This window comes from Peromyscus californicus, unplaced genomic scaffold (genome assembly GCF_007827085.1).
Source record: "Peromyscus californicus insignis strain IS unplaced genomic scaffold, ASM782708v3 Scaffold_7__1_contigs__length_154581171, whole genome shotgun sequence".
Taxonomy (NCBI): domain Eukaryota; kingdom Metazoa; phylum Chordata; class Mammalia; order Rodentia; family Cricetidae; genus Peromyscus; species Peromyscus californicus.
The window spans coordinates 131,295,968-131,318,822 of NW_026294595.1; the positions used below are offsets into that span (position 1 = coordinate 131,295,968).

Consider the following 22,855-nt stretch of genomic DNA (forward strand, 5'->3'; position numbering starts at 1 on the left):
CTGATTGGCTTGGGCTTTCTGGGAGGAAAACTTAACTTTTGTCCCCAAAGTTTTGTGACTAAAGTGCAAAAAAAAAAAAAAAAGCTGAGTCTGATGTAGCAATGACAGCTGTAGTTTCTGTCACTTAGGTAGCTGAAGCGGGTGAACCACTCCAAGTCTGAGACTGATCTGAGACCCTAGTTTAATAGTAAAATAATGATAAGAAGATAATAATAGCATTAAAAAATAAAAAAAAAAAACTAAAGACTGTTCCAATGTCGTTGGTACTAGCACAAGGGTCTCAGGTTTCTGGGCCTCTATGACCACAAACTCAGAAAAAGTCCTTCTGAGCCGGAGTCAGGCTCTGCCCACACTTAGGTAGAGACCCAAGAGACAGCCGGTCAGGGAACTTGGAGGCAAGGGAAAATACACCAGCCTGGACGCCGGAAGAGCCCAGACTCACCACCCTGTCTCCATGAGACCCACCTGGGCCAAAGGACACTGGCAGATGAGTCAGCACCCAGAGAGTAACTGCGGACCCCTCAAAGTGGGGCTCGCTGCCTGCCTCACCCGCGCTCCTAAGGCGCAGCCTGGAGTCACCCCTGGCCAACCCTCTGCGCTAGGCCCTGGGCTTGGGGTTTTATCCAAAATGACCTCCGCGACCCTACGGACGGCCAAAACCACAGGTCCCTTAGCGGCTGGGAGTTAAGTCTCCATATCTACGGAGCCTCAGTTTCCCCATCCCCACACGGGCAAGCACCCAGAGGAGGGAACGAACTTACAAAAGTCCCGGGACTGGCACCCTTTGTGCCCCGGTAGCGCCCCACCCCCAGCGAGGCGCACACAGTAGGCGCTCCGGAAACGCTCTCCGAAAGGAGGAGCGGGCCACTTCCTGCCCCCCGAGCTGACTCCTGGAGTCCGGGTCCCACCGCCCCGCCCCCGGCCCGGGCCATGTGGCATTCCTAAGGTGGGTGGGCGCAGGAAGGAGGTGCCGCGGGCCCGCCCCCTCCGGCGCGTGGGCGGGGCGAAGCCCCCCAGCTCCGCGGGCCCGCCCCCGGGGGTGGGCGTAGCTGGCCACGCTCCGCGCAAAGTTTGTTTCTGCCTCGGGGCGGTGGGGGAGGGGGCGGCGGGCGCGATGGGAGGAGAGGGGATCTGACGTCAGGTCGCGAGGTGCTTTCCAGCCGCGAGCTGTCAGGCGGGTGTCAGACCCGGCAGGTACGCGGCGCGCTCCCCCGGCGCTCCCCGCCCCGGCCGGGCTGTCCCGCACCCCGCCGAGGCCGCGTGGGCCGGAAAGCCGCCGGGCAAGGTAAGTGCGGGACGCCGGAGGGCTGGAGACGCGGGTGGGGGCGCGCGGACAACTTGGAAAGTTTCTTGGGGCGGCGGGGCGGGGGCGGGGGCGTCGTCCCGGCGCGTGCCACAGTGGGTGTGTAAGCCCGGGTGTGTGTGTGTGTGCCCGTCCCGTCCGCTGAGCTCTGGCGCGGGATGTCGGGGGAGGGGGTGGCTTGGTCGGGATCCTTTGGGGGGGGGTCGGCTCCCAGAGATCCCAGCCTGGGAGAGGGCGGCCGGTGCCCCGCAGCGGGGTGAGCGCGCGGGGAGCGGGTTTGTTTGGTTTCAAAAGTGCACGTTGCTAACCGCCGGCAGCCGCCCCCCCCCCCCTCCACGGCGGCGGAGCGGGACCGGGGGCCGCCGAGTGACAGCTGGAGGTGGGGGCCGCGGGCGGGGCCCCGACGGGGAGGGCTGGGGAGCCCGCGCGAGTTCCCCTTTCCTTTGGAACAAAGGAAAGTCTGTCTCCGAGGCATCTGTCACTCCCGGGCGGGCCAAGGCTGTGGGGCGCGTGGGGCTGGCGACGCGGAGAAAGTTTGTGCGCGCCGGGACTCCGGGGCCAGGCGAGGGGCCGCCGAGCCTCCTACGGGGGCTGCGCGCGTCCCCGGTGCAGGGGGGGCGGCCAACATGGAGTCTGGGCGCAGGGCTGGGGGGGGGCGGTGCGGAGGTTGGAGCCCAGCCCCCTCCTTTCCCCTCCCCCTCCGGGCCGAGTTCGGAGCACAAAGCCGAGCGCGCACGCTCCGGCGGCCCCGCGCCCCAAGAGTCAGCCTGCGCGGAGTACCGGGGAAGGGGTTGGAACCAAACTTTTTCCTGCCCTAGAATGGACACGTGAGTTTTCTTTCTTGCAGAGTTCCCCCCCCCCCCGCCAGGTGGCGGACCGGCAGGGGAGCTGTTGCACGCATCGTGACTCTGGGGAGGAGGGGGTATGGGGGGTGAGGGTGCCCTGAGCGCCGGCCCATTCGTCGGCGCCCCATGAGCCATGTGCTCCTCTGCGCCTGGGCCGCGGGGGAGGTTGCGCGCTTTGTGTGAACTGCTGAGAACTCCAGCCCCTGTGTGCGGCCTGGGGGAGAGTATCTGGAGCTGGGAGAGTTGTCAGAAAGTTCCTGTGGGAGTGGCTGCAGCAGATGGTGGTGTGGGAGTGTGTAGGAGATTGTATGGGGTGCAGTGTCCAAGGGTGCAGCCAGTAACCCAGTTAGGGTGAAAGCTGATGGATGGCCAGTGTGATGACGTGCGTGCTCCTCGGTCGGAGAGATCGTGGGTGGGCAGGTCAGTTGGAGTTCGTGGGTGGGCGGGTGCAGGAGTTTGGCTAGTCTCAAGAGTCTTTGTAGTCGTTGGTCCTAAGTATGGGGTGTAAATTGTGTGCGTTCGTAAAACTTGGGGAGCTTGTGGGATGTGAGCAGTGGATCGGGTCAGTTATTTTGAGCACTGTTAAACTTGCATGGGGAATATCGAGGTATTACTGGGATGCGGGTGTGGGAAACTTGCAGGCAAGCCTAGGGTGCAGGATCCAGGGATGGAAAAGTTCCCGCTGAGGGGTCGTCCTCTGGCCTCACCCTGGGAACCCTGAAGACTGGGTTCTTGGCTGGCAGCTAGAGTGGAATTTGTAAAGATGACCTTCAGTAAACTTTTCACCAACTGCCAGGGCTGCATCCCTGAGCTGGTATCCCAGCTGTGCTGGTGGTTGAAATGCCTGCCCTCAGAAAGCAGCCCATTTGTGATACTTTGAGGAACGGTACCTCTGAGCAGTGTCCACTTTCACCTCCAGGTGGCCTGGCCGAAGGTAGACCCTTCCCTCGAAAGTCTGGCTTAGCCAGCCCGGAGATCTGGGCTCAGGCCCAAGTCGAGGAAACAAAACCTTGGAGATGCCAGAGTCTGTTGGCTCGGCCTGCTGGGGAGCTGTTAAAAGGCAGAGAAGGGAGGAGCCTTGAGATTCTGGCACAGCCTTGGCCTGGAACTTGTGCCTTTAAAATGTAAATTTCTTTTGCTTGTGTGAACTGGAACTTTGTCTGGTGGAGAGAAGCAGCTGATAGGGGTGCGTTATCTAGGCAGGGAAGGAGGAGGGCTTCAAACTCAGAGAAAGGGGACACTTGATTAGGATCCCACGCTGTGGGAGTTAAAGCAGGGGCCGGAGCCACACTCATTGATCTGGATTCTGAGATTAAGTCTGGGTCCAGGTCAGAGGCCCGTCCACGGAGAGGGTCTAAGAAAACCGTAGGAATGACTCACTCCCTGCACTTACCAGTGGCTGGCTGCAGGACCACGGTGAAGTTTCCAAACCTGCCTCGGGGCTTTGGAAGGAACTGCTTTATAGTGGATCTTAAGAAATGGGAATTCTCCTTTTTTAAAAAGATTTTAGGTTTTGTTTTTTTTGTTTTTTTAATATGTGTAAGAGTGTTGTTTGTATGTGTGTGCACCTCAGAGGTCAGAGAGGACATCTGATCCCCTGGAACTAGATTTATGGATGATTATGAACTACCTGCCATGTGGGTGCAGGGAATACAACCCAGGTCTTCTGTAAGAATAACAAATGCTCGATTTGTTTCGTTATGTTTTTGTTTTTCGAGACAGGGTTTTTCTGTGTAACCCTGGCTGTCCTGGAACTTGCTCTGTAGACCAGGCTAGCCTCCAACTCACAGAGACCTGCCTGCCTCTGCCTCTCCAGTGCTGGGATTAAAGGCGTGCACCACCACTTTGACAAATGCTCTTAACTGCTGAGCCATCTCTCCAGCCCCAGAAATTCACTTTTAAAATAAGAGCAGGGATGGGGGATGGGGGAGATGGGGTGGGGGTGGTGGCTTGTGCTGGAGAAATGACTTAATTTAAGAGCACTTGCTCTTGGGAAGAATCTGGGTTCCGTTCCCAGAAGAGACATAGGCTCACAACCATCTGTAACTCCAATTCCAGAGGATCCACCTCCCTCTTCTGGTCTCCCAGGGCACTACATGTGTGGTGCCCAGATATACACTAGGCAGAATATCTATATACGTAAAATAAAAAGAAATAAAATCTTGGGAGAAGGAAAAATAAGATAATAGAGTGTTTTGATCAAAGAATATTATGTGTGTAAAACTCTAAAATAAGCAAACGTCAAAGGCGAATGTCCTTCTGTCCCCCCAGCCCTAATTAACTGCTGACCCATCCATGCTGTAGCAAGCATCAGAAGTGTGTAGCTTAAGTTTTCCTGCCTGGCCCATAGTCAGGACAAATCTCTGTCACCCGCCAGTCCCACAGCCACTCAGACCCGACCAAGTAAACACAGAGACTTATACTGGTTACAAACTGTATGGCCGTGGCAGGCTTCTTGCTAACTGTTCTTACAGCTTAAATTAATCCATTTCCATTAATCTATACCTTGCCACGTGGCTCGTGGCTTACCGGCATCTTCACATGCTGTTTCTCATCTTGGCGGCTGGCAGCGTCTCTCTGACTCAGCCTTCCACTTCCCAGCTTTATTCTCCTCCTTGTCCCGCCTACACTTCCTGCCTAGCCAATGGCCAATCAGTGTTTTATTTATTAACTAATTAGCAACACATTTGCCATACAGAACATTCCACAGCACTTAGGTTAAAACCTTCCTTTTTGAAAAAAAAAATGGGGGAAGTGCTGTGGGATGTTCTGTATGGCAAATGTGTTGCTGATTGGTCAATAAATAAATCACTGATTGGCCATTGGCTAGGCAGGAAGTGTAGGCGGGACAAGGAGGAGAATAAAGCTGGGAAGTGGAAGGCTGAGTCAGAGAGACGCTGCCAGCCGCCACGATGACAAACAGCATGTGAAGATGCCGGTAAGCCACGAGCCACGTGGCAAGGTATAGATTAATGGAAATGGATTAATTTAAGCTGTAAGAACAGTTAGCAAGAAGCCTGCCACGGCCATACAGTTTGTAACCAACATAAGTCTCTGTGTTTACTTGGTCGGGTCTGAGCGGCTGTGGGACTGGCAGGTGAGAGAGATTTGTCCTGACTGTGGGCCAGGCAGGAAAACTCAAGCTACAGAAGTGTGCTCTTTTTTTACATTTATTTTGTTTTACACATAGGAGTGTTTTGTCTAATGTGTGTATATACACCACATGGGTGCCCACAGGTGTCACAAGAAGGCATTGGATCCCCTGGAACTGGAGTTACAGATGGCTATTAACTACCACATGGGTGCTGGGAACTGAACCAGGGCCTCTGGAAGAACAGCCAGAGCTCTTAACTGCTGAGCCATCTCTCCAGCCCCACTCTCCTCCTTTGTATGGCCAGATAGTTCACTCGTTCAGCCATCTGTTGAAGGTCTCTCGATGGTTTCTACCTTTTGGCTGCTGTGAACATTTGTGCATAGGCGTTTGCATGGGCCCGTGTTCTGAGTTTCAAATTCTGGGTCATGTGGTAACTCGCTGGTTCCTTTGGCAGCTTTCTTAATGTGTAAAATGATAAGTTTCTCCTTTTACAGGAGCTTTTGAAGAGTTCAATGAGGTAATAAATGTTAAGTTTCCTGGACAGCCTGGAAAACAGAATTCAAGCTGGGCATTGACACTGGGAGGCAGAGACAGGAGGATCAAGATTTCAAGACCTGCCTGGGCTATATAGTGAGACCCTGTCTCAGTAGAAATACTGAGGAAGCTGTAGTTCGTTCTGGTCCCTATTCTGTTTCTAAAAGAGGTGCCACTCATGTTTGAGTAGTCCTTCTCCGTTCCATGAATTGGTGGCATTTAGGATTCATCCTTCTAGCTTGCTCAGGCTATGGTACTAGCCACGATTTGGAACTCTGACTCTTGTGATGGTAGACTCATTAGTAAGGAAAAGGGGACAGGCATGAAGTGGTAATGTTATCCCCATCCCCTTTGTCACTTGCCCCAGGCTCCCCAGAGGTCCAGCCTAGCCCCTCTGCACCATGTCGGACAGCGATCTAGGTGAAGACGAAGGCCTTCTGTCTCTGGCCAGCAAGAGGAAGCGCAGGGGGAACCTGCCCAAGGAGTCGGTGAAGATCCTCCGGGACTGGCTGTATCTGCACCGCTACAATGCCTACCCATCAGAGCAGGAGAAGCTGAGTCTCTCGGGACAGACCAACCTGTCAGTGCTGCAGGTAAGGTGGGACCAGGCACCAGTCTCCAGCTCTGTCCCTGATCCCTGCTGGGTAAGATGACAACACCGTTCCTCCTCCTCCCAAGGGAAGACAGTGTGTGTGTGGGGGGCGGGGGAGTCATTGCAGCTGGCCTTAAGGCCTTGGCCCTTCTGAAGGGATAAGGAATTGTTTCTAGTGTCATTATTGACCTTGAAGGTGAGAAGAAGGCACTGAGTAGCTGAGATGCCGTCTGCCACACTGTTTGAACAGGACTTGATTGCAGGACAGATGGGTTCTGTGGTGTGGTTAAATGAAGGGACTGAAGAGATGACCCAGTGGTTAAGAGCACTTCCTGCTCTTCTGTGGATCCAACTTTGGCTCTCTGCACCCAGATCAGAAAGCTCAGGGCCTTCTCTAACCCAGCTCCAGCAGATCGGACAGCGTCTTGCCTCTTCAGGCTCACATAATACCCATGTATTTTTTTCTTAATGTAAAAGAGGAGGTCTTTTAAAAATTGAGCTGGAGGTAGACAGGTTGGTCCACACTTGTGAACCCAGCACTCGGAAGGAAGAGGAGGAGGATGGCCATACATTCCTCTCCAGTGCCTGGTGGACCTGTTAGGAGGAACAGAGTTTGAACCGAATATAAAAGACCCTTTGTAAACAGCATACAGGGGTACACTCGAGATGTTTGTTCTCGAAGCATTGTCCGTTGACTTGCGGAAGGCTCTGCTCTGTTCCCGTGATGCTGACCGGCAGTGCTCAGGGTTGAGTTGGCTAGGAGATGATGCAGTAGCCCTGGGCCTAGCACCGGGGACTTGTCTCTGTCTTAGTGGCTTCACAGTTCCTTTCATGAGCCAGTAGGCTTCCTCCTGCTTCCTCCTCTGTCCTCACATACCATTTCTCCAGCCCACAGCCGTCTCCCTCCTTCCCTCGCTCCACTCTGATCTTGCGACTTCCCAAGCTTCCCACCTTTGTTCCTCCCATGTTAGTAGTCAGCCTGTAAAATTCCTGTGACCTTGCTCTCTACTCTGGGCAGTGGTTAGCCCAAGTCTGTCCTGAGACAGGGTCTAGACTCTTAAAGGACTGGCTGGCGTCCCACCCTCTTCACAGGAGGACTCTGGCCCTTAGCCAGGCTGCTGCCGTCTCTGGCCCACATTTCCTCAGCTGACAATGGGAAAAGCTTGGAGCACTCTCAAGATTTCCAACACCATTTGGGGTGCTTGTCTTTTGCTCTCGTCTTTATCCTCCAGGGGTTCATGCACGCGGCAGCATGGAGCATTTCGTATTTACTTCCCAGGTGCCTCCATTGGGCCCAGCCCCTACGTCTAGGGAGTATCTAGTCTTCGGGGGAGGGGATAGTGGGGTGCAGATTGACTACTGGGACAAACGCAGCGGAGACACAGGGTAACACAGCCTAGGGCCTCCATCAGGACCCCCTGGAAGGTGGCTTTGAACTTACAGGTTCTAGAGGCACAGAGGCAAAAATAAAAGGCCTAGAACTTGAGACCAGAACTGTCTAGACAGCCTTTATCCTTCAGCCTCAGAAGGACAAATCTGATGGTGTCACTGTCTTCAGATGGGCTCCAGACTTCACCCCAGCTCCCTCTTCAGCTCTTCCTGGGACTGGCGCTTGGTCGTGAACATCGGGCACAGTCCTGCCTTCTGCATTTGCTTTACTCTGCTGGAGCACTTGTCTCTTGCAAACACTCTGGCCTGCAGCCTGTTGGAGTCATTGCTGTACGTCCCTATGGTACCTCACACCTGTCCTGTCAACCCACTTGTCACACTGTATTGGAACTGCTTCTTGTCAGGGACACTAGTTCTCCAACCTGAGGAATGTCCTGACCTTTTTTTAAGAATTGGGGAATGGGGCAGAGTGATCAGGCACTTGCCAGGCACACCAAAGGAGGCAGGGTTCCCCAGCACTGCATAAAAGAGCTGTTCTTGTTGGCCCCATCTCCCCTCAAAATGTTAGCTAAAATCATTTTTATTATTATATCATAAGTGTGTACCAACAAACTTGAGTTAAAAACGTTTAATTTTGCCGGGCGGTGGTGGCGCACGCCTTTAATCCCAGCACTCGGGAGGCAGAGCCAGGCGGATCTCTGTGAGTTCGAGGCCAGCCTGGACTACCAAGTGAGTTCCAGGAAAGGCGCAAAGCTACACAGAGAAACCCTGTCTCGAAAAAACCAAAAAAAACAAAAAACAAAACAAAAACGTTTAATTTTGCTCTGATATACAGCTACAAAACGTGATTTTCCAAAGTCGATGAATATAAACCAATGAAATCCCACCTGAGTGCACTAAAGGGGCCTGTGTATTTTGCTGCCCACTCCTGCTGTGTAGTTGGACATGATGCACCTACTTGAGATCAGAGTGGAAAGAGAAAATCAAAACGTCCTTGTGGAGACCAGTGGATTCCCTAGGAGCAGAGCTCCATGTGCACATCCAAGTACGGGGCAGGGATCAGCCACTGGGTTCCAGTGATGGCCACCTGCTCTGGACTATACTGAGAGTTAGGGACCGGTGGAAACCATCGGGCACTCCCGAAAGGATACCTACCCTCAGCCCCACATCAGCCTCAGCAGTGTGCCTCTCTCAAGACTCTGGCCTAAAGTACCTGTGGGAAAATGGACAGTTCTGGCCCTGCCCTTTCTCAGAGGCTCCTCTGAGAACTCTAGCCCGTTTATACATTTCCCTTGCATGTAATGCAATGTAAGGTTTGGTTTGGGTTTTTGAGACAAGGTCTTGCTATGTATAGTTTTGGCTGGCCTTGTCTCATAAGAGATCTAGCAGTCTCTGCCTCCCAGCGCTGGGACTAAAGGTATGAAATATAACTCTTTCTTGTTTACTTTTTATTTTGGCCTTGTTTGGTGGGTGTTTTGTTTTTTGTTTGTTTGCTTTTTGGTTTTTCAAGACAGGGTTTCTCTGTGTAGCCCTGGATGTCCTGGAACTCACTCTGTAGACCAGGCTGGCCTTGAACTCACAGAGATCCGCCTGGCTCTGTATCCCGAGTGCTAGGATTAAAGTCGTGCGCCACCATGCTTGACAAGAATGCAACTTCTTGATCCCATGCTTTTCCTTGTCATCACTGACAGATCACCTGTCAGTCGACATAAAATCCTTCACCGGCTCCTGCCAGTCTGACTACAGCCCTTGCTGTTTCCCGCAGGTCTCCTCTCTGACCCACATTCTTGCTGTGTACTGATTACCACACTCCTTCCTTTGACCAGGGAACCCCAGCCTCTAAAGGAGTCAGGTGCTTCCACGGAACGTGGGCACCTCTACTGGCCCAGCATTGGGGCATTTAGATGGCAGAGTCACCAGGGAGTGGGGGACAAAGACCTTAGTTCTGTTTGTTGTTGGGGCTCCACTCGGGGTGGTTTTGATCATTATCTGTCAGGAGAGGATTCAGTAATTGTAACTGCAGAAAATGAAGGAAATATTCAAGTAGAAAATGCAGTAGCTCCTCAGTCACACATCTTTGTCTGTATTTACTTTCAAAATGTCCTTTGCTCTTACGGAGGTCTCCAAGCTCTGCCACTAAACCACAGTCCTTGCTCCAAAGGAAGATTATTCAAATGAACTCAGCACTGGCCTCAACAGGTATCTACATCATGCCAAGCTGGTTTCTTCTCCCTGGGGCATCTCTTCTGATTGTCTCTTTTAACTTGCCCTGGAGCTATGCATTAGCAAGTCAATGAGTCATGGAAGTAAATGGTTTGCTGGGTTTTGCCCGGAGCAAGGCAATTGGGAGACTAAAACCCTTTTGGATCTCTTGTGGAGGATTTTCACTGGTCCTCTGACAGTCAAAGCTCAGGTCATTGGTTGGACTCAGTCTGGTTTCCTGTTTACTGGACTGCCTGGAGGGTTCTGAGCCGGCTCCTCAGCTTTACTGCCACCTGGGCTGCAGAGGGCGGGAGGGCTCTGTATGGGGGAAGGCAGCCCGGCAGGCTCCTCTCTCTGGGCTCCCTCCTCACAGCCTTCCTGAGCATAGCAGGCCCCCTGGTAAGGCCCTGGGGTCAGAGAGGAGCCTGTGAAGGCTGGGTGGGAGGGGTGGCCTGGCCCCTAGTCAGGCAGACACTGTATTTATGTCCTGTCCTCTTCCAAGCTGGGGCTTCCACAGCAACATGTCGCCTGTCCCCCAAGGCCTTTCTGTGTATTCTGTGAGCTTCTATGTGACACTTTTTATTTGAGTAAAAGGACTGTTGGCACTCACAAGAACAGGTGACACTAGGGGACAAACCACTGCTCCTGAGTCTGAATGACAGCTCTCTGGAGCCCTTGTTTAAAAACATGTATTGCCAGATGGAGGTGGTGGCTCCCATCTATGATCTCCAGGAAGAGTGCCATGAATTTAGGTCAGCCTGGACTATGGAGACTGTTGAAAAAGGAAACAAGAGGAGAGAGTAGGAGCAGCTGCAGCCAGAGTGTGCACGTGTGGGGTGAAGACGGGGTCACAGCTGAAGCCGCGGGCCAGGCCGGGCGCTGAATGGTGCATACCTTCAATCCCAGCACCTGGGAATCAGGGGAGGTAGATCTTTCTTAAGTTCCAGGCTATCCAGGGCTGCGTAGTGAGAATGTGAGACCCAGATGGGCTGGGGTGGTGGCGCACACCTTTAATCCCAGCACTCGGGAGGCAGGGCCAGGTGGATCTCTGTGAGTTCGAGGCCAGCCTGGTCTACAGAGCGAGTTCCAGGACAGGCACCAAAACTACACAGAGAAACCCTGTCTCGGAAAAAAAAAAAAAAAAAAAAAAAAGGATGGATGGATGGATAACAGATGTAGAAAGAAAGAACAAAAAACATCTTGTTAACTCCACCTCATTCTACCTGTCCCAAATCCATAAAGCAGATAGAAAATAGCTACTTAAACGATTTTTTTAAAATCCCTTCACGGAGTCAATGTGTAGCTCAGTGGCGGGGCACTTACCTAGTATGCGTGAGGCCCTGGATTCGATCCCCCGGTGGGGTGGTGGAGGAAATCGATGATAAAGGGCTGAGCGTGGAGGTCAGTTGGCAGAGTGCTTGGCTAACAATCCCAGAGTCCTGCTGTGAGTCCCAGCACTGCATAAAACTAGGAGTTACTCCCTCATCCCCCTCAGATATGCAGCTCTGTGGGACAAGAAGACAAAGCAATAGTCTACCACACCGTCTGTGAAACAGATCCGTGTGGGGCATGTCCTGGGGCTGTGTGCCCACACAGCTGCTGATTGGTGCCAGAAAGCTTTCCTGCTTTCTCCACACCTAGTTTCCTCCCAACTTTGCTAGACAAGTCATTAAACGATCCCTGTTACCCGCTCCCACCACCTCCCACCCAGAGGTAGAGGTGCATGGCTCCTGTTACAGATGGCTGAGGGAGATAGGAAGCAGGTGGACAGGTGCTGCCCTTGATGGGAGAAAGGGTCTTAAGCTCACTCCCTGCTGCTGGCCGGTCATATTGCAGCCTTCAAACCTGAGACCTGAGGGGAAGTTACTGGACTCCTAGTGATGGCCACCGTTCCAACAGTGGAGGTCGTCACAAACCCCGCGTCATAGCCTGGGGACGACTGAATGAGCAGGTCCATCTGGAGCTGAAGTTCTGTCTTAAGTGAAGCTCTTGAGGTTGTGCGGCTTACTTAGCTGCCCATGTGGCAGGCCAGCGAAGAGTGAGACCTCTAACCAAGAGACGAGGTTGTGAAACCAGCCCTGCACCCAAGGCAGTGTGACTAGGCATGTGTCTTCTCTGTACTCCCCTCTCTAAGGCTTTGGGGACACTGCCTACCACCTCCCAGGCTTGTGTGCACATTTAGCAGAATGCCCGTGAAGTGGTTGGCAAGACAGCGAAGTCAAGGTGCTTAGGTTTGTTTCCTCCCTGCCCACCCGGCCAGCAGTTCAGCCCTCCTTTTCTGAAGGACGGAGCTGGAACTCCAGCCAGTATGGCCAGAGCCTGCTGGTGTCTGTCTGTGTGTACGCACCTGCTTACACTGGGGAAACCCCTGAGGTGAAGAAGGGTGAGAATCCTCAGGGGCAGGCCCTCTTGAAGCTGGAGCAGAGAGGGAAAGAAGGGCCACAGATGCCTCTGCCTCCAGTCCGCCTGACAGGGCTCTTCTGTAGGATGGTATAACTGCAGCTGGCAAGATCCTGAGCTGTGTCTGCTGCAGATCAGTCTCCGCCACGGTGTCTGTCTCTTTAGCTAGACATGGCAGAGATCCCATGGGAAGACTATACCCCAGGGCTTGCTCAAGAGTTGTACCAAGAAAGAAGCCTGATAATAGTCAGGGATAGGGAAGGGTAGGAGAGCCTGGGTCTCTGATCTCCTGAGCAGACAGTAGGGAAGTATGAAGCTTTGCTGCAGCCTTCCCAGGAAGTAAGAAGACAGACTCCTGACCATTCTTTTTCCTACAGCTACTGGTACTTAGTACAGTCTGAGAGTGTCTGCCGATGAACTAACAAGGCAGCAGGACCTAGCATGTGAAACTTAAGTCAGACCGCATGGCGTTCCCAACTAGTGAGATCCCCCTGCCACCGAGAGCTCATCACACACCTTACCCTCTTCCTTGTCGATTTTTGTTGTTGTTGGATGTGGGGTTTTACTGTGTTGCTTACTTTGCCTAGGCTCCTGGGTAGCAAGGACTGCATAGACAACACACATTCACAATCTGTCCAGTAGTCCTTTTGTTTGAGGCAGGATCTTAAAGCTCAAGTGGACCTCAAATTTGAACTGAACTTCCTGCCTCAGCCTCCCAGTGCTGGGATTACAGGTGTGTGCCATCACAGCTGGCTTCATTGGCTACTGTCCCTGTGCTCCATGTGATTGCCCTGGCCCTTAATTACATCTTCACACAGATCTGCCTGCTAGCTCTGTCTCTGATGTTGAATATTTGTTTTAATTAAGGAAGGGTTTGTTTTTATCGCTCATAGTTGCTGAGGCCTGGTCCATGGTCACTTGCTCTTTGTTTCTGGGCTCGTTATGAAGCCGTGGTAGAGCAGCAGTGTGCTGCTGGACAGTGGGGGAGCCACCTCATGGCCAACAGGAAGTAGTTAGGTTTATATACTACTCCTTCCTGTTTCTGGGCATGGACTGGTGGTCACTCACCTATTTGTGTACTATCATCGCACAGCTCGATGGAGGTTAGCACCTCAGGGCAGGGGACCTGAGTGGTAAAAGGCAGCTCCAGCATGCACCAGGGACTGGCAAACACTAGTGATATGAATAAGCCCTGAAAGCGAGCGGGGAAAGGTGGGGCTCTAACCCAACTGTTCTGGGGACTGCAGCAAGCTGGGCTCCGGGTCCTGAGACAGATGGAGAGAGAACTGACTGTGCTCCTGGTGCTTGCCTTGCGGAGCTTTAAGTCTGTTCACCAGGGAAACTGGGGACAGCCCAACCCATTTCTTGGTCAGAAGAAAATCCAGCGCACTGTGCTGAGTTAAGTGGCGGCTGTTGGAGAAACCTGCACTGGAGACACAAAGCCTACACCTTTGTCCACCAGTGGGCGAGAAAGCATTCCAGAGAAAAGGGAGTGTGCTATGTAGAAGGCATAGAGTTCTTTGGAGTTTCGGTTTGGTTTGGTTTGTTTTTTTTTGACACAGCTTGTCTGTGTAGCCCTGGCTGTCCTGGAACTCGGGTCCACGCACTGCCTTTGTCTCCAGAGTGCTGGGACTAAGTGCCGGCTTGTGTGTTTAGTTGTTTTGTTTTGAATGAGCGGGGCCCAAAAGCTGCCTCACATGCTGACTGCAGAAGAGCAGCAGGCAGGCAGGAGGGTTTCAGTGCCCGGCTCGGGAATCCGGACTCAGCGGCAGTGGGAGACAGGCAGCCTCTTTTAGCTGGAATCACCAGCATTGCACTGTGCAGACTGTTACACCAGTGAAGAGGTCAGAAAGAGAGCTGTGAAGCTGGGGGTATTTTTTTTATTTTTCAAGATAAGGTTTTACTGTGTAGCCCTGGTTGTCCTGGAGCTCACTCTGTAAACCAGGTTGGCCTCGAATGCACAGAGATTCGCCTGTCCTGAGTGTTGGGATTAAAGGCATGCACTGCCAGCACCTGGGGTATTAAAGAATCTAAGGCTGGGGATCAACTCAGTAATACATCACTTGTCTAACGTGAACAAGACTATGGGTGCTATCCCAGCCCTGCAAATATATACGGACACACGGGACAGATCTTCTCCCCGGCCTAAGGCACCCTGAGCTTTGCAGCATGTCACACCATACCGTGAAGGACGACATGCCTCATGGTCCTAGTGTTGCTTGGAAGCAATCGTTCCTCTCCCTGATAGCCCCTTTGGGGTCCCTGTGTCTCTGGTCTAGAGCGGCTCAGGAGTGAGTCACCCTTAGCCCCATTTGTGCTGTGCCCACCTACACCTAGGCTGGAAGCTAGTGTCCTAAACAGATGGAACACTTTCTTCCTGTCACCTCCAAAGGTAATCTGAACTGCCATCCCATCTCCCTGTTTCCGGCCTGCTCTCTACATAATAGGCCACTCCGTTGCTTAAAACCCTCCTATGGGGCTGAGATTACTTGAGGGTCAGTAAGATGGTCCATTGGGTAAAGGTGCTGCTTGCCACAAAGCCTGATGGGTCAATCTCTAGAACCCACAAGATGGAAAGAGAACCAACTCCCACAAATTATCCTCTAGCCTCTACAGGCACATGATGCGCACTTGCAGACATTCACATGTGCGCGTGCATGTGTGCGCACTCACTGACACGCACACACACTGATTTTAAAAACAAAACTGGTTAGGATGGTGGTGGCACACAACTTTAATCCCAGCACTCGGGAGGCAGTGGCAAGTAGATTTCTGAATTCGAGGCCAGCCCTGGTCTACAGAGTGAGTTCCAGAACAGAGTTACATAGTGAGTGAGACCCTGCCTCAAAAATAACTAAATAAAAACCAATAATTCCTATGGTCCCTTTGTCCATAGAACTAAATCCTTATCCTAGGAGGTGATAACCACACTGAGCCCAGCCACACATGCCTGCCTTCAGCACTTTTTTCGTGAGCACTCTGCTGCCAGTACTCACTCCTGCTCCCTACCCATCTCCCATTTCAACTGCTTGTCTTTCAGATTTTTTTTTATTTATTTTGAAGTAGGGTTTTACTGTTTAGCCTTGGCTTTCATGGAACCTCCCTACCTCAGCCTCCTAAATGCTGAGATTAAAGGTGTGCCCCACCATACCCACTTGCCTTCAAATTTCAGTTGAAAACTGCTTCCTCAGAAACTGTTTCCTCAAGTCCTCCCCACCATTAGCTCCCTCACCACCATTGTCCCACCCTGCCACTGGCCAGCATCTCGTCTGTTAGGTTTGCTGCTGGGTCTTGGTGTCTGGAACAACGAGCACTGTGTAGCTGTGCTGCGATAGAGAATGCAGAGAACAGGAAGGAAGGAGGGAGGGACTTGGAGATTCTCGGGCTTTTTCTTGTGCCCCGTTGTGGTCTGGGAAGTGTGGAGAGAAGGTCAGCTGGTCGCTCTTCCACTGCTTCTTTGTTCTGTCAGGTTTTCACCCCAATATCCAAAATATCTAACTCCCGAGTCTGTCTTGGTACTAGAGCAGCTTAGATAAGCACAGCATAGCTGATTGGAATGGAGTTAACTGATGAGTCTCTTAACACTTGTTTTAGATCTGTAACTGGTTCATCAATGCCCGGCGTCGCCTTCTCCCAGACATGCTTCGGAAGGATGGCAAAGACCCCAATCAGTTCACCATCTCCCGCCGTGGGGGCAAAGCCTCTGATGTGGCTCTCCCCAGGGGCGGCAGCCCCTCCTTGCTGGCCGTGTCTGTACCGGCCCCCTCCAACGTGCTCTCCTTGTCCGTCTGCTCCATGCCGCTCCACTCAAGCCAAGGTGAAAAGCCAGCAGCCCCCTTCCCACAAGTGGAGCTGGAATCCCCTAAGGCCCTGGTGACCCCTGGGAGCACACTCACCCTGCTGACCAGTGCTGAGGCTGGAAGCCCTACCGGTGGACTCTTCAATACGCCGCCACCCACACCCCCAGAGCAGGACAAGGAAGACTTCAGCAGCTTCCAGTTGCTGGTGGAGGTGGCATTGCAGAGGGCTGCTGAGATGGAGCTTCAGAAGCAGCAGGATCCAGCACCTCCATTACTGCACACTCCCCTTCCTCTAGTCTCGGAAAATGCCAAGTAGGCGCCTGCTACCAGGTGGCTTGAGGTTCAGGCCAGCTGTCCCAGGTTCCTGGTTCACTTCCCTTTCACACAGAGGGTTATCTACGGATCACTGCCAAGCATCGGGATCATCTCTGTCCAGAGGTCCTCAGCAGAAAGACAGCAGCTGGTGTCGCTGCACTGTTACGGGGGCCTGTACTCTTGCTGACTGCATTCCGTCAAGCTTCCTCTCTGAGGAGACCAAGGCGCCAGAGCCAGGTGTTGCTGCTGCTGCTTCTCCAGAGAGCCTTGGACGTCTGCACTCCAGCCTGCTTTCCTCGGCAGGCTCCGGAAACTTGCCAAGTTCAGACTTGAGCTAGGTCCAAGCTGCCCCTAAGCTGTGCCTCTTTCGGTCAGGCCAGGTGTGCACATTCCAGCTTACTCAAAGGACAAAGGAAAAGGCCCAGCAGATGTCACAGAACCGACTCCAGTTGAATGTTTAGGTTTTTGCTAAGTTGTTTATTTTCCTTTTGCTGTGGTTTGTGTTAATGGCAGTAGGTAGTCTAGAAGCACGGGTGTGGGGAGAGAGCACCTTATGCTATGGAGCTTTATAAACGGGGTGATCTACCGCTGCACTGGGGATGATTGTATAAGGGACCAGCAGAATCTCTGCAGCCGTGCTGAATTCCAGCTGGAAGTGGTTGTTTGATTCTTGGTTTGGATTACTCTATTGAAAAAAGACAGAAGAAAAATACCTACAGGTGTTGGATTATTTGCACCAGGCACAGAAGTGGATAAAGTCCAACTGAACCAGATAGCCATTTAGACACAGCCGAGATGGACGATAAGACTAGAGACATACTTGTTTTTGCTGTTACTTTGGGGTGGTTAAGCTAGACTGAAACAGTTTGTTTTCTCTCTCTCCTTTGGGTATTGTCTCCCCTTCCCTTTTTTGTAGCCTGTTTGGATTCATTCAGGAGCTTGGTCAGAAGTCAGTAGCACCAGCATCTCCTACTTGGGGAAGAGTGAGCCATCTACTGGTCAGGAGACTCTTCAGACATGCCGCTTGTTCCACATAGGCAGCTGGAACCTTCTTGGGGGAAAGGGGTTAGTGTGGCACAGGCCCAACACTGAGAGTTGCATCTGTTTCAACTCCCTTCAAGTTGGAATTGCAAGGGCCTGCCTAAATTTCCTGGGGAAACTGATCACACGTGGTTTTAATCTCTCCCCTCCCCCCTTTTTACTTTGCTGGGTTTTTTTTTTTGTTTTTTGTTTTTTGTTTTTGTTTTTTTTTTTTAGTTTTCAGCAACAGTATACCCCATCTTTATATATCCTAAGAAACACTAATCCTAGGTTTTTATTAACCGAAATATTTGTGTTCTGAATAATCAGAAGATTTGAGGAGTCCTGACTGTAATTTCCTGATGTTTACTAGGTTGTGAACAGAGAAGAGGCTCCTGGGTGATCACTGACTTGGAGTGCCTGTCCCAGAGAAAGATAAACCATTCTGGCCTTTCTAGGGAGCCCCCTGTCACTCTTACAGGCTTCCCTATCTCTCCTGAGTGGCTTAGCCCCATCCCTTGCTGTGCAAGTGGGAACTGAGAGATTTGCTCTCTGTAGGAGATTGCCTTCCTAGGCTGGATCTCCCACTTCCCTCCAGGGGATCCAGCACCCTCATCCCCTAGAGGCACTGCTGGGGGGATGAACATGGCAGCTTCGTAGAATTTGCTGTTTGCCCACTTCTACCCCAACTGTCTGTGAGCCTAGATCCCCAGTGATTGCTACAGGATGCCTACAGTAGAGGTGACATTGGGGTGAGTGGGAGTTTTCTCCTCCACAGTGCACTGAGCAGGAGAGGAGGGAGGGAGCCATGCTGCTGACATATTCTGGCATTCCCCCCTCCTGGAATACAGTGGGGCGTCTTAAGGGGTGGGGCAGTCTCTGCTTAGGTTGCTTGTAAGATAAATCTGAAGTATGGTTGTCCCATTGAACAATATTTGAGCAAAAAACTACTGTAAATAACTGGTTTTTGTCTTTTGTCAAATAAAGTTGTTTGGTTTTATTTTTAAAAGTCAAACTGAATTCTTGATTGGATCCACTATGCTTTTGAGACAGAGCAGTCACTGAGGTCTCTGGTTTTGAGACAGGGTTTCTCTGTGTAGCCCTGGCTGTCCTAGAACTTGATCTGTAGACCAGGCTGGCCTCAAACTCAGAGATCCTGAGTGGGAAGATTAAAGGTTTCATCTCCACCTCCTGGCCAGTAACTGCGTGTTTTTTTTTTTGTTTGTTTGTTTTGTTTTGTTTTTAACAGATTTATTTAATTATTTATTATACATAGTGTTCTGTCTGCATGTCTGCCTGCAGGCCAGAAGAGGGCACCAGATCTCATTACAGATGGCTGTGAGCCACCACATGGGTGCTGGGAATTGAACTCAGGACCTCTGGAAGAACAGCCAGTGCTCTTAACCTCTGAGCCATCTCTCCAGCCCAGTAACTGCGTTTTTATCTGCTTTGCTTCCTCTACTGTCCCTCTAGCCACCTGGGTTAGCACTCTACATTCCTTGTAAGCCTGGCCAGTCACTTCTGATCACTGGTAAACACTGGGTTTGCTAAGTGACGGACGAGTGGACCCGGGAGCTGGCAGGTCCACTGAGTGAGGAAAAGCATAGTACAATTTGACAACCCCCACAAAAAAGCAGCTGTAAGATCTGCACCACATCTGCTTCAGCCACAGCTGAAGTCAGCTTGACCCCACTTTGCTGTTGTGTCAGCCTGTGAATTCCCATTTGTTTCCACTGGCTTTGGATGCATTTTGTCCTATCAAGTTGGTAACTGGCCTAAAGTATAAAACCAACAACGGTAGTAAACAGCTGTGCTGTGTGCCTGGGCCTCTGCAGTGATCATCTGGTTATTTCGTACACATATACAAGACAGAGGCCCACGACCTGGGAAAAGTTAACTGAGTGAGGGTTTAGGTTACTTGCTTGAATTCAGCCAGTGTAGGTATGAATTTAGGATTGTAATTAAGTCTCTTGCTTCAAGGTCACTGAGAGATGTCCAGACCCAGTTCAAGTAGTGGTGAGTGGTTTACCACTGCCAAGCATCCAGCTGTCTTTAACATCAGTGTAGGCTACGCACTTCTACAATCAAATGGCTGGTTGGGTTTTTTGCTTTTTTTTCTTTTTCCAGATTTCTTTCATGTGCATGAGTGTTTTGCTTGTATGTATGTTCCCCTGGAGGTTAGAAGAGGGTGCCCTCGAACTGAGCCACCATGGGGTGCTTGTGTGTGGGTGTGTACAGCCTGGCCTTGAATTCCTGATCCTCCAGTTAAAAGAACTGAACTCCAGCCGGGCAGTGGTGGCGCACACCTTTAATCCCAGCGCTCGGGAGGCAGAGCCAGGCGGATCTCTGAGTTCAAGGCCAGCCTGGTCTACAGAGCAAGATCCAGGGCAGGCACCAAAACTACACAGAGAAACCCTGTCTCAAAAAAACAACAAAAAAAAACTGAACTCCAGTACTCATCATTACTCATTCACCAGGGCCTGTTAGTATCCCCAAACTAGACACTTAGGCCCAGGAGGAAGAGGTAAACCTCAAAAGAGATTTGTTTTTGCTGGGCCTAATAACAGTTCTAGTACTCTAGAAGTAGAGGCAAGAAGATCAGTGACTCCAAAGCTAGCCTGGGCTACGTATCGAGATGCTATGGTATCAAGAGTAATATGTCTGGGCTGGAGAGATGGCTCAGCTCTTAAGGACAGGCTCACAACCAAAAATATAAAAGTAATATTCCCATATTGGTTTGGGTCTGAATGTCCCCTGAAGGCCCTTTATTTAAAAGCTGTTGCAGGCCGGGCAGTGGTGGCACATACCTTTAATCCCAGCACTCAAGAGGCAGAGGCAAGCCAGTCTACAAAGCCAGGTCCAAGACAGCTACACAAACCTGTGTTGGTGGGGGGTGGAAGCTATTGCAACCTGATGGGAAGGGGCTTTTTTAAAATATAATTTATTTATTCTTATTTTATGTACATTGATGTTTTGCCTACATGTATGTCTGGGGCGGGGGTCAGATCTTAGAGTTACAGACAGTTGTTGCCATGTGGGTGCTGGGAATTGAACCCAGGTCCTCTGGAAAAGCAGTCGGTGCTCCCAACCACTGAGCCATCTCCAGCCCCAGGAAGGGGCTTTTTAAAATTTTTTTTTACAGATCATGAAAGCTATAACTGGTTAGTCAATGGGTGGGTTTATAATTTAGTGACATAGGGGAGTAGGAACTAAGAGGAGGGGACTAAATGTCACTGGATGGGCCTGCCTTAGCAGAGTCTATACGGTGGTCCCATCCTTTTCCTGCTTTCCTTTCCTTTCCATGCTAGAGTACAGAAAACACCTTTGCTCTACCCTTAACCTCTAGTCAAGCCTGAGCTAACAGAAACCTTCATCCTTTAAATTATTTCTCAAGGGGGGCTGGAGAAGTAGCTCAGCAGTTAAGAGCACTAGCTGTTCTTCAGAGGTCCTGAGTTCAATTCCCAGCACCCACATAGTGGCTCACAACCATCTGTAATGAGCTCCAGTACCCTCTTCTGGCCTGCAGGCATACATACAGGCAGAGCACTGTATATATAATAAGTAAATAAATATTAAGAAAAATCATTTCTCAAGGAATTTGGCCATGGTAATGAGAATGTGACTAATACACCCTAGAAAGGAGAAGTGCTTAGAATGGTCTCACTTCGTAAGGAGAAATGGCTTCTATAAATACTTTTAAAAGAACTAAAACCAAAACTGGTTTCTGGGAGCTACAGATAGCCCATTGGTAGAGTACTAGTGTTCATGAAGCCCTGGGTTCGCTCCCCAGCACTCACTCTGGCGTCATAGTCCAGGCATGGTAGCTCATACCTGTAATCCCAGAACTCTTACGGGTAGCATTATGACAACATTTCAGCCTGTGAGTTGGCTGAGTATGTAAAGGTGCTTGCTTGCAAAGCCTAACCATCAGGTTCAAGTCCTGTGTGATAAAAAGAACTGACTCTACAAGTTGTTCTTCGATCTCTCATGTACTATGGCCCATGTGTTACACACACACACACACACACACACACACACACACACAATAACTTGAAAAGTTCAAGATCATCTTCAGCTGTATAGTTGGAGGCTACGGGAGACATATAAGGCCTTGTCTATCCAAAAACAACCCTTAAGCTGTAGGTTGATGATACTCATGAACTGACCTGTGAATGTGACTGATGCCTCTTCCTGAAGCCAAGTGCATGACCCCGTGTCGTAGAACAGCCTCATTTGGTAAGGACAGCTTTTCTGTTTTGTTTTCAGTCTCACTATGTAGCTCAGGCTAGCCTTAAACTCAGGGGCCTTCTGCCTCAGCCTCCCAAGACACTACATCGGCCTTTTGGTGTGTTTTGGGAGGGAGGGTTTGGGACCAAACTAGAGATTTCCCACCTGCTAAGTACACACTCTACAAGTGAGCTATACCCCAGCCTCCAATCTTAGTAGTTACAAGATAAAAGAAAAAAAGGTCTTTTGGGTGGTGGTGGTCAACTTTAATCCCAGCACTTGGGAGACGGGGAGGCAGATCTCTTGAGTTAAGGCCAGCTTGGTGTACAGATTGAGTTCCAGGAAAGCCAAGGCTACACAGAGAAACCCTGTCTGTGTAGCAACAACAAAAAGGTCTTAGGGGCTGGAGAGATGGCTTAGCAGTTAAGAGTACTGGCCGCTCTTCCAGAGGACCTGGGTTCAATTCCCAGCACCCACATGGAAGCTCTCACACACACACACACCTGCCTGTAACTCCAGTTCCAGGGGTCCCACACCCTCACACAGACATACATGCAGGCAAAACACCAATGCATATAAAATAAAAAATAAAAAAAGAAGAAAATAATAAAGTAAAGGTGGGCAGTGGTGGCAAACACCTTTAACCCCAGCACTCAGGAGGCAGAGACAAGAGATTATCTGAGTTTGAGGCCAGCTTGATCTACAGATTGAGTTCTAGGACAGCTAAAGCCACTCAAACCCTGTCTAGGAAAACTAGATAGATAGATAGACAGACAGACAGACAGATAGATAGATAGATAGAAAGATAGATGATAGATGGGTGGATGGGTGGATGGATGGATGGGTGAATGGATGGATGGATTCTCCCTGAACTGTTTGGCTTCTGAGCCCTCGACAGTCTATAATGACCTGAAGGTCAACTTCCTGGGGTTACCACTTGAATCACTAACCTCCCATCCATGGGCTCCACATCACAGAGTGTGCCCAAACTACACTACACAAGTACGCCTTCCTTCCCTGTCTTCGTCTTCTGCATAGCATGGGCAGGCAGTCACTTTCCCCACAGTATGTCAGGTTGCTGTGATCCCTCGGTGTATATCTGAGGCCAGCGGAGCATACCTTCCTTTCCAGTCT

At 51.1% G+C, this 22,855-nt stretch overlaps 1 protein-coding gene across 2 annotated transcripts; it reads left to right on the top strand.

The window, feature by feature from the left end:
• Positions 1-1,151: 1,151 nt before the first annotated feature.
• Tgif2 (TGFB induced factor homeobox 2) lies at positions 1,152-20,919 on the top strand. 2 transcript variants are annotated; one of them, XM_052722656.1, is made up of 3 exons: positions 1,152-1,285; positions 6,144-6,369; positions 15,954-20,919. In XM_052722656.1, the coding sequence occupies exons 2-3, from the start codon at positions 6,178-6,180 to the stop codon at positions 16,473-16,475; spliced, it is 714 nt and encodes a 237-aa protein (XP_052578616.1). In that variant the 5' UTR covers positions 1,152-1,285; positions 6,144-6,177; the 3' UTR covers positions 16,476-20,919. The 2 variants fall into 2 exon arrangements, with proteins under 2 accessions (XP_052578616.1, XP_052578617.1); XM_052722657.1 differs by lacking the exon at positions 1,152-1,285 and adding an exon at positions 1,824-2,130.
• The last annotated feature ends 1,936 nt before the right edge of the window (positions 20,920-22,855 follow it).

What these genes read in the sequence shown, in the direction of transcription:
- Tgif2 (XM_052722656.1), top strand. Translation starts at nt 6,178, where the DNA reads ATGTCGGACAGCGATCTAGGTGAAGACGAAGGCCTTCTGTCTCTGGCC. An exon ending in CCAACCTGTCAGTGCTGCAG is followed by an intron (nt 6,370 to 15,953) that starts GTAAGGTGGGAC and finishes CACTTGTTTTAG; the next exon opens with ATCTGTAACTGGTTCATCAA.